The sequence below is a fragment of the Bombina bombina genome, chromosome 4, assembly GCF_027579735.1.
Source record: "Bombina bombina isolate aBomBom1 chromosome 4, aBomBom1.pri, whole genome shotgun sequence".
Classification (NCBI taxonomy): Eukaryota; Metazoa; Chordata; class Amphibia; order Anura; family Bombinatoridae; genus Bombina; species Bombina bombina.
This window is the reverse complement of record NC_069502.1, coordinates 803,756,475-803,771,295: the sequence shown is the minus strand read 5'-3', so window position 1 is coordinate 803,771,295 and position 14,821 is coordinate 803,756,475. Positions and strand designations below refer to the sequence as shown.

The following is a 14,821-nucleotide window of genomic DNA, read 5'->3' as shown; positions in this document are numbered from 1 at the left end:
ATGTGGAATTCTTGGATGCTTATAGTCTCGTAAGAACTTGTGTATGTCGCTCTGAAGATTAGCTATGTCTGAGACATTAATCTTAATTGGGAGCACTCTGAACAAATATAAAATCCTTGGTAGGATCGTCATCTTGACAGCAGACAATCTCCCGTACCATGAAAAACCCATTTTCTTCCATTTCCCTAGATCAGACCTAATTGCTTTAAGCATAGGGGTATAATTTGCCTCATATAGTTTTGAGGAGTGTGACATCAATTTTATGCCTAGATACTTTAACCCTTCTGGTACCCATCTAAAGTCAAAGTTCGCCTCTATCAGTTTGACGGTGTGTTTCGGGATAGATATAGGGAGCGCTTCACATTTGTCCGCGTTAATTTTATAACCAGAGATCTGAGAAAATAGATGTATTGCTTGGTATACATAGGGTAACGTATGGAGTGGCCTTGTGATAGTAAGCAACACATCATCCGCAAATAGGGTGATTTTATGATGTATTTTTCCCACCTCCAAACCAACTATATCGGGGCAGTTGCGTATATAGGCAGCCAATGGTTCGATGCATATAGCAAAAATCAAAGGGGAGAGAGGACAACCCTGTCTTGTTCCGTTAAGGATGGGTATATTTTCTGACTGATGTCCTATTGCTCTAACATATGCTGTGGGCGTCGAATATAATCCCCTAATGGCCTTTAAAAAGCTACCTTCAAATCCCAAGTTTGATAGAAGGGCCAACATGTATTTCCAATCAACCCTATCGAATGCCTTCTCCGCATCCAATGATAGGATCAGAGAAGGCACTCGTCGATCCCGTAGGAAATCTATTACCGATACCATCTTGCGAATATTATCCGGGGCCTCCCTTTCCTTAATAAATCCCACCTGATCAGGATGTATAATACGGGGTAAAATATGTTTTAGCCTATTAGCCAAAATTTTTGTGACTATCTTGATATCCTGGTTTATGAGGGAAATAGGCCTATAGCTACTACAAAGATTATGATCCTTCCCTTGCTTTGGTATAACCACAATCTTAGCCCGGAGAAGATCCGTAGGTATCTTTCCGCCCTCCATGACATGATTTGCAAACGTCACTAAATGGGGAACCAGGGCCTCCCGAAACGCTTTATAATATTCCCCTGGGAACCCGTCAGGCCCCGGGGCCTTGCCAGGTTTAAGGTCTCTTATAGCTGATATCACCTCCGCCCTCGTGATCTTAGCATTCAAGGCATCCCTATCCTCATCATTTATTGGTGTCAGTTTAGCTTTTTGTAAGAAAGAGTCAAAAACCTCCTTCGTCGTGGAGTTATGTTGCACCTTTGTGCCATCATATAATCCACTATAGAATTTAGAGAATGTGTTAACAATTTCTTGGGGATGTGAAGTTATTTGGCCAGTAGGTGTCTGGATGCTTGGTATAGAGAGGGACTGACAATCATCTCTAATCTTTTTTGCAAGATACCTGTCAGGCTTATTGGCAAAAATAAAGTAGTTTGTTTTCAATCTATGTGCAACTTTTATAGATTGCTCGTTTAATATAGATTGTAGGGTTTGTTTCTTACCAACAAGTCTGGCCAGCGTGGTCTTAGAATTATTTAATTTATGATTCTGTTCCAGAGAGGCAATTTCAGCGTTCAGTTGTGTAATGAGGTTATCAGTCTTTTTTCTATATAGCCCTTTCTCTTTTATTAGTATACCCCTGATTACTGCTTTGTGTGCTGCCCAGGGTGCAATAGGGTTATCTGTGGAGTCTACGTTAATTTGCCAATACTCTTTTAGATTGTTTAGGACCCTGTCTTTAATAATTGGATCTTTAATACAGAGTGGGTCGTATGTCCACGTCTTTGCTCTCTTTGGATCTGAAAGATCACCTAGAGTTAGCAATGTCAAGGAGTGGTCGGACCACACACATGGATGTATACATATAGAGTGTATTGCTGGTTGTAGGATCTGACTAGTGAACACATAATCAATTTTTGTGTAGCTATCATGGGCCGATGAGTAATAAGTGGTGCCCCCGTTCCCCCCGTTTAGCTGTTGCCAAGTATCCTGTAGTGTGTGTTGATCTAGTATCCCCTGTATGTTTCTGGCCATTGTTTTTTGTCTCTGTTTTTTCTTAGATTGTTGGGTAAGTGTCTGCTTGGTCAATGATTGGAGGTCAATATTAAAGTCTCCTGCTAAAATTATCCGCAGTCTAGACCACCCAGTCAGTAAATTAGAGATTGTGCTAAAAAACTTGTCTTGCTGCTCGTTGGGAGCATATACATTGCACAAGAGAACCTCCACATTTCTTATTTGACCAAATACCAGAAGATACCTACCCTCTCTATCAGATATAGTTTCCCTGTGTGTAAATGGTATCGAGGAATGAATTAATATGGAGACTCCCCTTTTTTTAGAATCTAATGCAGAATGGAATTGCATCGAAAAATCCCTTGCCCAATATTTGGGAATAGTATCCCTTAAAAAGTGGGTCTCCTGAAGGTAGATAATATTGGCCCTCAACCGTCTATAATTTGACATGGCTGTCCTTCTCTTAATGTCTGTATTTAATCCTCTCGCGTTATGCGAGATCAAAACTAGCTTAGGCAATGTCATTTTAATAGGTATACCAACTCTGCCTTCTAATCTTACCTGTGGCAGCAGGGTGAGTGTCCCTTTTAAAGGGACAAGCTACTTGAAAAGTGTTATTGTCTAAAAAGATAATCTCTTTATTACCCATTCACCAGTTTTGCATAACCATTACTGTTATACTAATATACGTTTTGCTTTATCATTATCTGAATCTAAGCCTCTGCAGACTGCCCCTTTTTCAGTGCTTTTTACAAACTTGCCTTTTAGCCAACTTGTGCTGGTTCCTGCATAACTCCACAGGAGTGAGCAAAATGTTATCTATATTTCACACATGGACTTGCATTATCTTGCTGTGAAAAGTTAAAGGGACAGTCTACATCAGGATTTTTATTGTTTTAAAAGATAGATAATCCCTTTATAACCCATTCCCTAGTTTTGCATAACCAACACAATAAATACACATTTTACCTCTGTGATTACTTTGTATTGTAAGCTTCTGTAAACTGCCCCTTATTTCAGTTCTTTTGACAGACATGCATTTTAGTCAATCAGTGCTGGCTCATAGGAACTCCACGTGCGTTAGCACAGTGTTATCTATATGACACACATGAACTAACACCCTCTAGTGGTGAAAACTGTCAAAATGCCCTGAGAGAAAAGCCAGCCTTCAAGGGCTTAGATATTAGCATATGAACCTCCTAGGTCTAGCTTTCAACTAAGAATACCAAGGGAACAAAGCAAAATTGGTGCTAAAAGTAAATTGTTTAAAATGACATGCCCTATCTGATTCATGAAAGTTTATTTTGGACTAGACTGTCCCTTTAATAAGCATTGTGAGGCGACCTGCAGGGGCTTAGAAACAGGCGGAGATTTCTAGGTTTCGTTGTTATAAAATATATAAATATAACATTGTTGCTTATGCAAATCTGGGGAATGGGTAGTAAAGGTGTTATCTATCTTTTTAAATAATAAATAAATAAAATAAAGTAGACTTTCTCTTTAAGCTTATTAACCTGCACAACCCTCCAACACAAATCATCCCCCAGCACCCAGGGCCCCCTGCACACAGTAAAGAAAAATCCCAAGCATACGAAGCCCTACTACATGACCTCTATTGCTAAAACTCCCTCCAGAACCTAAAGGCCCCTCTGCACAACCCCTACTACAAAAAAGCCTTAATACCCAAGGGACCCCAGCACCGAAGGAACCTCCTATCAATCAAGGGCTCAACTCACCCCTCCCCATCACACCCTCTCAAATGTTCCAGCAATGTCTATATTCCTGAGCTCATATTCTTAGTCTTTAGCAGCTATTATCCACTATATTTTATTTATTTATATGTTTTATGTTACTTCTTCATTTGAAATATATTAGAGTAACATAAATGCTTACGTGTTACAATGGAAGTACAAAACATATTTTTCGTAGACTTGTGTGACCAAAAAAGTTACTTCTCTCTTTAAGTCTTTCTGTCTACATTATAAACAATCTTTTCTTCATCCAAAGAACATATGACTCTTCCACAAAAATACTCAATTAATCCTTAATGTTTAAGAGTACGTATTTGTAATTACAGTCTGAAAATATTGCTAGCTTTGCATAACCACCTTTTCATCAAAAGTGATATAAGAACAATTGTGGATGGGTAAAATTTAGAACTGGGAAAATTTGAGAAACATGAACAAAAATAAAAAATGAACAGCGTTGCCTGGGGATATGATTACTATCTATGATTTATCTATTAATATACTCCAATGCCATCTCTGCCAAAACGCCCCTATACCTAACAGCTTGGTTGGTGAGGTCAATGATAAATTCCAAATCTCATTTTGCTCCTGCATATTTATATTGTTCCCCTAAGAAAACAATATCATGATATATGTTTAGTTTCCCTGTAGACAAATAAAAGTATCTCTCCATTTTTAATGTATAATCAACTTGATGTTTCCAGCTTTCTAGAGAGGGTATTTGTAGTGTTCTCCAAAATTTAGGGATTAATTGTTTGGCTGTATTAATCATAATTTGGGTAATGCCTCGTCTGAGCTTACAAGTTATGGCAGAAAGATCATTCGGGGAGAAACCCATGACCTCACCAATTACTATGTGTATGTCTCTCCAAACTGGAGAAAGGGGATCACACTCCCACCATATATGTAACATTGTGCCTTCCTGGCTGCATCCTCTCCAACATTTGTTACTTGCATTCTTAAACATATGCTTTAATTTGCTCGGTGTTAAATACCATCTTGTGAGAATTTTCATGTTTGTTTCCAAATAGGAAGATGAGTGTGCTGATTTTGCTGTGATGTATGACCATAGTTTCCATTGTTTAGGTGTTATCTGCCTATTCATCTTAGTCTCCCATTTATGAACATAAGTAGGCCTTGACGGAAGGTGTAACTCCATGAGATGTTGATATAGGAAGGACATTATCCCTTTCTTTTTAGAATTTTGGTTAAGAATTAATGTTTTGAATGCTGTTGGGGGTCTTAAAAAATCTCCCATATTTTTATGAGTTAGTCTATAGTGTCGTGTCTGGTGATATGTAAACCAAGACGTAAAGTATCTGCATCCTAATTCTTGTAGCTCTTGCCTATTATGTAGTTTACCTTTTTCTATTAAATTGTACATTGGGATTAGGTCATACAATTCACATGGAGCCTGAGGTGTATGTACATTCCAAGTCTTACTTATTTCAAATTCTTTGTTATGGAGCAACGTTTTTAGTGGTTAATATGTGGAAGATATTTTGGGGAATTTATTTCTAAGGGATATCCAATTAGACCATATTTCATTAAAAATAGAGTATGACTTACCAACATTCAATATAGAGGTCAATGGGGCTCAGCAAAGTCCCCCTAAGTGTGTGACATTCAACAATCGTGATTCCAGATGTTCTACCTTCTTGTATGATTGTTTGCCCTGTCTGCACCAATCTACCACTCTACTCAATGATATAGCCAATTTATACCAGCTCAGATTGGGGACCCCCAGCCCTCCTTTCTCTCTAGGGGTGTATATTATGTTTTGGGATAATCTAGGTGGTTTCCTTTGCCAAAGATATTCATTTATTACCTTTTGCAATTTTTGAATGTCCCTAGATACAACGGTTATGGGAAGTGCTTGCATAATATATAATAATGCCTTAGATAAAAGGGTAATATTTGTAGCTGCTATTCTACCCAGCTAAGAAATATTTATGTTTGGGCATCCATCTAGAAGTTAGGAGTTGAAACTCTGTATAATTTAGCTTACAGAGATTTTCCACATCGGATGTCAAGTGAATACCTAGATACTTCAGCGCTTTAAGGTTGATTTTAAAAGGACTACTTGATTTAATTGTATTAAGAGCTTTTGTTGTGATGTTAATGGGATATAATTATGACTTGGTCGGATTGACCAAAAAATTGGAAACCTTACTGTAAACTTGGAGTTCCGCCTGAACAAACTTCAGAGACTCAATAGGGGAAGACAAGGTTAGCAGAACATTGTCCGCAAACATAGCTAGTTTGTATGACTGGTCTAAGATCTTAATGTCTATTATTTGGGGATTGTTATGTAATTTAGCTGCCAGAGGTTCTAGGGATAACACAAATAGAAGAGGAGACAGTGGGCATCCCTGTCTCATACCATTACGAATTTTGAAAGCATCTGACAGGGTACCATTAAGCCGAATTTGTGCTGAAGGGTTTGAATATAAGGCAAATATTTGGGCAATGAATTTAGGTGGGAAGCTGAATTTAACTAATGTGGAATGTAGAAATGTCCAGTCTAATCTGTCAAATGCTTTTTCTGCATCTGTTGATAGGAATATAGCAGGCATTTTAGTGTGTTTAATGTAATCTAAGAGGGTAATTACTTTACCTATGTTATCCTTAGCCTCTCGGTTTTGTACAAAACCCACCTGGTCACCATCCAAAAGAAATGATAATAATTTATTCAATCTTGTAGCTACAACTTTAGCGTATAATTTAATGTCTGCATTAAGCAGAGAGATGGGTCTGAAGTTAGCCGGGGTGTTAGGGGTTTTCCCTGGTTTTGGGAGAACCATTATATGCGCTTGAAGCATAGTATCAGGGAACATGTGTTGATCCGATATATGGTTGAATAACAATGTCAAATGGGGGCTCAATTGGGATTTAAAAGTTTTATAATAAAGATTAGTGAAGCTGTCCGGGCCTACAGAGACCTCCTCGGCAGATATTGGTGATTCTAAGGACTGTGCTTCTTCCACAGACAGATTCGGGAGAGTGATTTTGTGTAAATATTTGTCACAGGCTTCACTATGTGTGCTTAAGGGTCTTTCCCTATGTATGTTACATAATTTATGATAGAACTCCTGAAATATTTTAGCTATATTTGTAGTGTCTTCTACCTGAGTTCCATTGTTTGAGGTAATTGAGTGAATATATGATTTTACTTGTTTCTTTAACGCCCTCGCTAGATGTTTACCTGTTTAATTGCTCTTTCCATAACATTTTTGTTGTAAAAAATAGTTGCCTTCTTTGAGTTTCAATTTGCAAATGTTCATTTAGCTTATTTCTTTTATCATTTTAACAATTTTTGTAGTGAGTCATCAGTGGGATTCAACTTTACCAGATAATCTAGCTCCGATATTTCTTGTGCTAGGGATGTGTAAACTTTCCTATTTACTCTTTGCTTAATCGCTCTGGCTTTTATACATTGGCATCTCATATAGGCCTTGTGTGCTTCCCAGATCATGTCAGGGTTTGATTCCAGTATGGAGTTTATTAAAAAATAAGTGTCTAACTGTTTGGTAAAATTCTCCAAGTCTTTTGAGTTCAGTAACAGCGAATCATCTAACCTCCAACAAAATGGCCTAATTGGCATAGATGGCAAATTTAAAAGACACCATTGAGTGGTCAGACTGTGTTGTGTGCTTTATGTTAGATTTGTCTAATATATGAAAGTACATTGTGATCTGTTAGGATATAATCAAGTCGTGAATAACTTTCATGTGGGTGGGAGATTTAAGTAGCGCAACGTGTCATGTAACGTAAGCATTTTGAAAATTTTCCATATGTATTGAAGGGTTTTATGTAGTATTTGAGATTTAGAGTTTGAACAGTCAATTGAGGGGTCTAACGGGATGTTTAGATTGCCTCCTAGGAGCAGAGGACCTTTGGAATTGTCAAGAATTTTCGAAGTGGCATTATTTATGAATGAATATTGGTGTTTATTAGGCACGAAAAGGTTAACTATTGTAACGGGTTTGCCAAAGAACAAGCCTGATATACATAAAAATATCCCTTCCCTATCTTTGTCCATTTGTAGAATTTTAAATGGAATAGATTTGTGGATGAGAATGCTTGCTCCATTTATCTTTTTTTGTTGGTTTGTGCTATGAAAGTGTTGTGTATACTGCGTAATTAAATATTTTGGTACTCTATGCACCTTAAAATGAGTTTCCTGCAATAGCATAATTTTTCCACCTCTTTTGTATAGATCCTGCAGGGCCATTGCCCTTTTATTTGGGCAGTTAAACCCCTTTACATTCTGAGTAATTATATGTATATGTTGAACGTTATTGTGTGCAGTCATTATAAATCAACAACAAACTTACCACAGATGGGCAGCATAGAGACACATGGCTTCAGAGCATACCTTTACAATCCCCAGGCTTAACAAATAAACAATATACAAAACATTAAAATAACAGTAATTCAAAAGCATAAAGCTTCAAAGTAAGGGGGAGAACATTGCCAGTTGGCTAAACACAATAATAACTATTTGTAATAATATATCCTAACTCTTAGATATATAACACACATCTCAAGAATGCCTAAAATATTCATTATGCTGAGCAAGTATGCATCGCCTTTCAATTTACGGAGTACCCTCTGATCTTTATAGTGGAATCTGCACATCTCTATGCAACTTATAACAAATCTATAAACATTACTAGTTGGGTATAACATATATGCGGGTTCAATTCGCCCCAGAAGAGAAGGCGAAGAGAAAAACGTTTTAGTCTCTTTGTTTTCCCAACTTCAGTCTATTGAAAGTAGAGTCTCATTCATTATAATCAGGAACCTAATGCATCACATTACTTCTAGAAAAAGACAGAAAACAAGATACTTATATATATTCTATGCGGCTTCTCGTTCTTCAGCATCACATGTGGACTGCTTGGAGGAAGATTTGTTGTTTCGTCTTGAAGGCACTCTTTGCCATTCAGGTCTTTGGGGAAGTGGATTTTTCTTGGATTGAGAGTTGTTCAGGGTGGGCAAGTGGATTTCCGCAGGCATGGGAAGTTCTATTCTTAGCTCTTTACATGTTGATGGTATATCTTCAGGGGTATGACATAGAATTCTTCTGCCTCTCCATTGTACTTGCAGGTTGAATGGGTGTCCCCATCTATAGGGGATATTTTGCTGACGTAGTTTATTTTTTTACGGCCTGAGGTCTCTTCTTTTTTTGGAGTGTTCTAGGGGATAAATCCTCAAAAAGTTGTATGTTCCTTTAAATTTTATTGGGTTTTGTTGCCTAGCATTTTTCATCAAATTTTTCTTGATTGGGTAGCTCATAACTTTTACAATCACGTCCCTTGGAGGTTGGTCTTCAGAAGGTTTAGCTCTTAAGGCTGGTGAACTCTATCCAGAGCAAAGGTAGTATTATCACCCTCCTCTGTTAGGTAGGCAAATAAACTCTGAACATATGCTTCTAAATCTTGTGGGGCCACTGCTTCTGATATGCCCCTCATTCTAATATTGTGTTGACTACTCCTATTTTCCAGGTCGTCGATTTTATTTTCCAGCTGCTGGATTGCTGAAGCTTGTCAAAGCAGTATCTTGATGAGCTGTATCCTCTTCCAATTTTTCCACCCTTGGTCCTACCTCTGTGAGGTCTTTCTTTATTTCTGAAATTTCACGGATACAATGTTTAACCTGTTGAATTAGAGAGGTAAAGTCCTTTTTAGAAGGCAGCGAATCCAGCAGAGCTTTAGCAACCGAGATGGTTTGTCCTGAGTACTCAGACTCCGATGATAATGAATCGCTTCTTGTAATGGGTTCTGCGTCCGGTACAACATGCGTTAGTGGAGGTTCTAGACTCTTAAAGAACTTGTTCACAGATGGTGCTACGTTTGCTTTCTTTTTTACAACGCTGTCCCCTTTAGTAGCTCTCTTCGGAGACATGTCGATTATTCTCTTATATTGGGTATGATTATTATACTAGCGTGTCTTGTGAGATCTGTAGTATTAGGTGCAAAGTCCTCCGTCCCCCAGAGCTCTGATGTGCTGGTCAGTGACCAAAATATATTCTATAAGGACTGGTAAATGGTTTGTGTGTCTCTAGAAAATAGTTCAGAGCGCCAGTATCGATACTTGGAGGATCCTTCCATTAAATGGATATCATGCCATTCACATAAAAGAGCCAGCTGCTTTTTACTGTGCTTTGAATTCACTACCTTCCATATTCTTATATTTGTGCAAGATGTGGAAACTGTATTTCTGTTTGCAAATGCCGCTATATTACAGCACCTCTCTTAAACATTCCCCTCACCAGGTGCCTCTTAAGTTTTCATATATTTCAATTTTATTTTTATAAAGGGTGAGTCCATTGTCAGTGTGTGATCCACTTATGTGATACTGTACGTTGTGTCGCACTTTAAATTGGCAGATTATTTATAGTTTGTCCCGCATGTAGCCTTGAACCATCTTCACGGCCTATAAGCCTCCGGTATTTATTGAGAGCCCTTGGTAATAAATGTTGGGCCTTTACCCTAAAGCAAACTGTCTCTTATGTAGGGTTCCTGTTATCCCGTTGCTAAATTTAGCTGTGCTTGGTTGCGGCCTACACGCCGTGACTAAAGGTGCGTACCTCCTATATGAAGTGGCTTTTCTCACCTCCACTTTCTCCGACTGGGACTTTTCTGGAGGACTTTCGCCAATGTCCTCAGCTATATCCGGGCACACTACATCTGCTTACGAGATCTGGGCATTAGAATTGTCTTGTTTAGCCCTCTCAGTATCTCGGAGCTCACCCTGGTGCAGCCATCTCTCTTGAGCGCTGGCTGCACCACCCCTATTTACATGTTTTGTGATGATGGAGAGAAGTAAAAAATTATTTGTTAGTCCAGGCATATGTAATCTGATGATTTTTCTTATACATATTATAGGAATACACCATTGTGAAGAAGAGGCCCTCCCACAGCAGCGTTCAACAGCTGAGCGGAGAGGTGAGTACTGCTGGGGAATGTGACTTATACACAGTGACTCCCTTTACTGACCCATCTGACCCTATGTGTTTTTCCTACCTTCTGTCTGTGTCTCTGTATGTTCTCAGTAATATTATCCTGTCAGTAAAAGTGTGTGACAGAACCAGTCCCTGTGTCAGCGCTGAATGAGTTGTGTGTTTTTCAGGTGCCTATAAAGTGTGATGATGTTGCTGTGTATTTCTCTATGGAGGAGTGGGAGTATATAGAGGGACACAAGGAGCTTTACAAGGACGTCATGATGGAGACTCACCAAGCAGTAAGGACTATGGAGATCCCAGGGAATGAGAGCTCAGGTAACTCTGTGTAGTAATAAATATCTCACTCAGGAAATGTACAAACAATACTGACGTGACTGACAGCAAATCTACATGAACCCGTCATGTGTGATCTAATGATTTGTCTGATTATAAACTAGTTTTATACCCAACAAAAATAATAAAAACACAGTTAAAGGGTCAAGAGGAATTACTGCTAAATCAATTTGTATATTCATTTATATATGTAAATGCTTAAGTGCAAAACAGATGCTTTGTTTTGTTCTTAATTTAATACATTTAAATATATATATTTTAGATGTAACAAAAATTGTTTCATATCCATTTAACAAAATGAACTGATTTTATTCTTTATTAGAACTAACAGGTCACAGAGATGAAAATCTATACACAGGAGCACATAGAGAACTTGTACAGAATATTCAGCCAGTGGAGACCCCATCAGACGTCTCTGCAGGTAACAGATCTATGGCAGAAGCTACAAGTAATGTTTTCAAATACTGCTAAATCAATTTGTATATTCATTTATATATGTAAATGCTTAAGTGCAAAACAGATGTACAGAATATTCAGCCATCAGATGTCTCTGCAAGTGAGTGATCTATGGTATAAGCTTCACAGTTAGAAAACTCTGATTCAAAAATGTTTTCCCCCTATGTTAATGATGAGCCTCAGTACAGACAGATTGTAATAATAAAATATATTTGGTTCACATCCCTACCTTGTCTTTTCTTATCTCTCACCCTCTGCTTCATGTGAATAGTACACACACACGCCCTCTCTTCCCTTCTCTCTCACCCTCTGCTTCATGTAAATGACACACACACATGCCCTCTCTTCCCTTCTCTCTCACCGTCTGCTTCATGGAAATGATACACACACATGCCCTCTCTTCCCTTCTCTCTCACTCTCTGATTTATGTGAATGGCACACACACATGCCCTCTCTTTTCACTCTCACCCTCTGCTTCATGGAAATGATACACACACATGCCCTCTCTTCTCTTCACTCTCGCCCTCTGATTCATGTAAATGATACACACACATTCCCTCTCTTCCCTTCTCTCTCACCCTCTGCTTCATGTGAATGGTACACACGCATTGCCCTCTCTCTCACCCTCTGCTTCATGTGAATGGTACATACATGCCCTCTCTCACTCGCTGCTTCATGTGAATGGTACACACAAATGCCCTCTCTCACCCTCTGCTTCATGTAAATGGCACACACAAATGCCCTCTCTTCTCTCTCACCCTCTGATTCATGTAAATGATACACACAAATGCCCTTGCTCACCCTCTGCGTCATGTAAATGGCGCACACACACATTCCCTCTCTCACCCTCTGCTTCATGTAAATGGCGCATACACACACACATGCCCTCTCTCACCCTCTGCTTTATGTGAATGGTACACACGCATGCCCTCTCTCACCCTCTGCTTTATGTGAATGGTACACACGCATGCCCTCTCTCACCCTCTGCTTCATGTAAATGGTACACACCCATGCCCTCTCTCACCCTCTGCTTCATGTAAATGGTACACACACATGCCCTCTCTCACCCTCTGCTTCATGTGAATGGCACACACACATGCCCTCTCTCACCCTCTGATTCATGTGAATGGTACACACACATGCCCTCTCTCACCCTCTGCTTCATGTGAATGGCACACACACATGCCCTCTCTCACCCTCTGCTTCATGTGAATGGCACACACACATGCCCTCTCTCACCCTCTGCTTCATGTGAATGGCACACACACATGCCCTCTCTCACCCTCTGATTCATGTGAATGGTACACACGCATGCCCTCTCTTCCCTTCTCTCACCCTCTGATTCATGTGAATGGCACACACACATGCCCTCTCTCACCCGCTACTTCATGTGAATGGTACACACGCATGCCCTCTCTCACACTCTGCTTCATGTAAATGATACACACACGCCCTCTCTCACCCTCTGCTTCATGTGAATGGCACACACACGCCCTATCTCACCCTCTGCTTCATGTGAATGGCACACACACGCCCTATCTCACCCTCTGCTTCATGTGAATGGCACACACACGCCCTATCTCACCCTCTGCTTCATGTGAATGGCACACACACGCCCTATCTCACCCTCTGCTTCATGTGAATGGCACACACACGCCCTATCTCACCCTCTGCTTCATGTGAATGGCACACAGACGCCCTATCTCACCCTCTGCTTCATGTGAATGGCACACACGCCCTCTCTCACCCTCTGCTTCATGTGAATGGCACACACACGCCCTATCTCACCCTCTGCTTCATGTGAATGGCACACACACGCCCTATCTCACCCTCTGCTTCATGTGAATGGCACACACACGCCCTATCTCACCCTCTGCTTCATGTGAATGGCACACACACACGCCCTATCTCACCCTCTGCTTCATGTGAATGGCACACACACACGCCCTATCTCACCCTCTGCTTCATGTGAATGGCACACACACATACACATAGTTGAATTACATCTTTAAATACAAACATATTTGCAATATACATGTATTGGCAAAAAGCTTATAGTAAAAGTTATCACTGTTTTAGTGTTAACATTTTTCTCTGCATGTGCATGTGAAGATTATGGATTTTGTCAGTGCACCAGCATTTTAAATACTGCAGTTGCTCAGAGCACCTGCGGGGCTTGTATCATGTAAGCAATTAACAAATTGAGTCTTTACCAGATAATAAAAGCACCTTTAGGCTCTCAGAGCAAGTGCTGTGTTTAAAATGCTGGTGCACGGTGCATACTTAAATACACTTTTGAAATAGCTATAGCTTTTATTAGAAGCACTTTTGCTAAAACATCTATATGACAAAGATGCTTCTATTCAAAACTGAAATGCACCCATGTGGATTCTAATTTTGGCTGGAATGTTCCCTTAAGTTATGAAATATGTTTTGGGTGTGTATGCTTCATACTCATACCTGCAAATTTGCAATATATTTTAAATATTTAACGTAACATCTGAATTTACAAATCTAATAAAATTACATTTTTTATGTTATTGATCAATCTCAATATGCCCTAAATATTGTTGTTTAAAAATATAGATAACGCCTTTACTGCCCATTCCCCAGCTTTGCATAACTAACATTCACCTAGATTACAAGATTTGCGCTATAGAGGGTACGAAATGAATGCAACAAAAGTTGCGTTTTTTTCACCCTCCATAGCACTACCATTACAAGTTTTTAAAAAGCCGCCTTGTGCGTGAGATACGGTTGCGATGAGCTCCAAGGGCTGAGAATACGTGATTGTGCACACTTTCCCCATAGACATCAATGGGGAGAGCGTGTTAGTTTTTTTTCTAACACCTGAAGCGCGGAATGGCGATCGCAGTAACGCAACCCCATTGATGTCTATGGGGAAAAAAAGTTACGTTTAAACACCCTAACATAAACCCCACGTCTAAACACCCCTAATCTGCCTCTCCCGACATCGCCGCCACCTAAATAAAGTTATTAACCCCTATTCCCCTGCACCCCAACATCGCCCACACTATAATGAAGTTATTAACCCCTATTCCGCCGCTCCTCGACATCACCGCCACTAAATTAAGTTATTAACCCCTAAACGTCTGGCCTCCCACATCACCGCCACTAAATAAACCTATTAACCCCTAAACCGACAGCCCCCACATCGCAAAAAACTAAATTAAACTATTAACCCCTAAACCTAACAACCCCCTAACTTTATATTAAGATT

At 39.6% G+C, this 14,821-nt stretch overlaps 1 protein-coding gene across 1 annotated transcript in view; it reads left to right on the top strand.

The window, feature by feature from the left end:
• The window catches only part of LOC128657047 (zinc finger protein ZFP2-like), a 124,161-nt gene that overhangs the window by 9,464 nt on the left and 99,876 nt on the right, over window positions 1–14,821 (top strand). Inside the window, exons 3-5 of the mRNA XM_053711271.1 lie at window positions 10,715–10,774; window positions 10,959–11,106; window positions 11,447–11,545. Coding sequence (XP_053567246.1) covers window positions 10,715–10,774; window positions 10,959–11,106; window positions 11,447–11,545 — 307 coding nt within the window. The remainder of the gene's footprint in view (window positions 1–10,714; window positions 10,775–10,958; window positions 11,107–11,446; window positions 11,546–14,821) is intronic.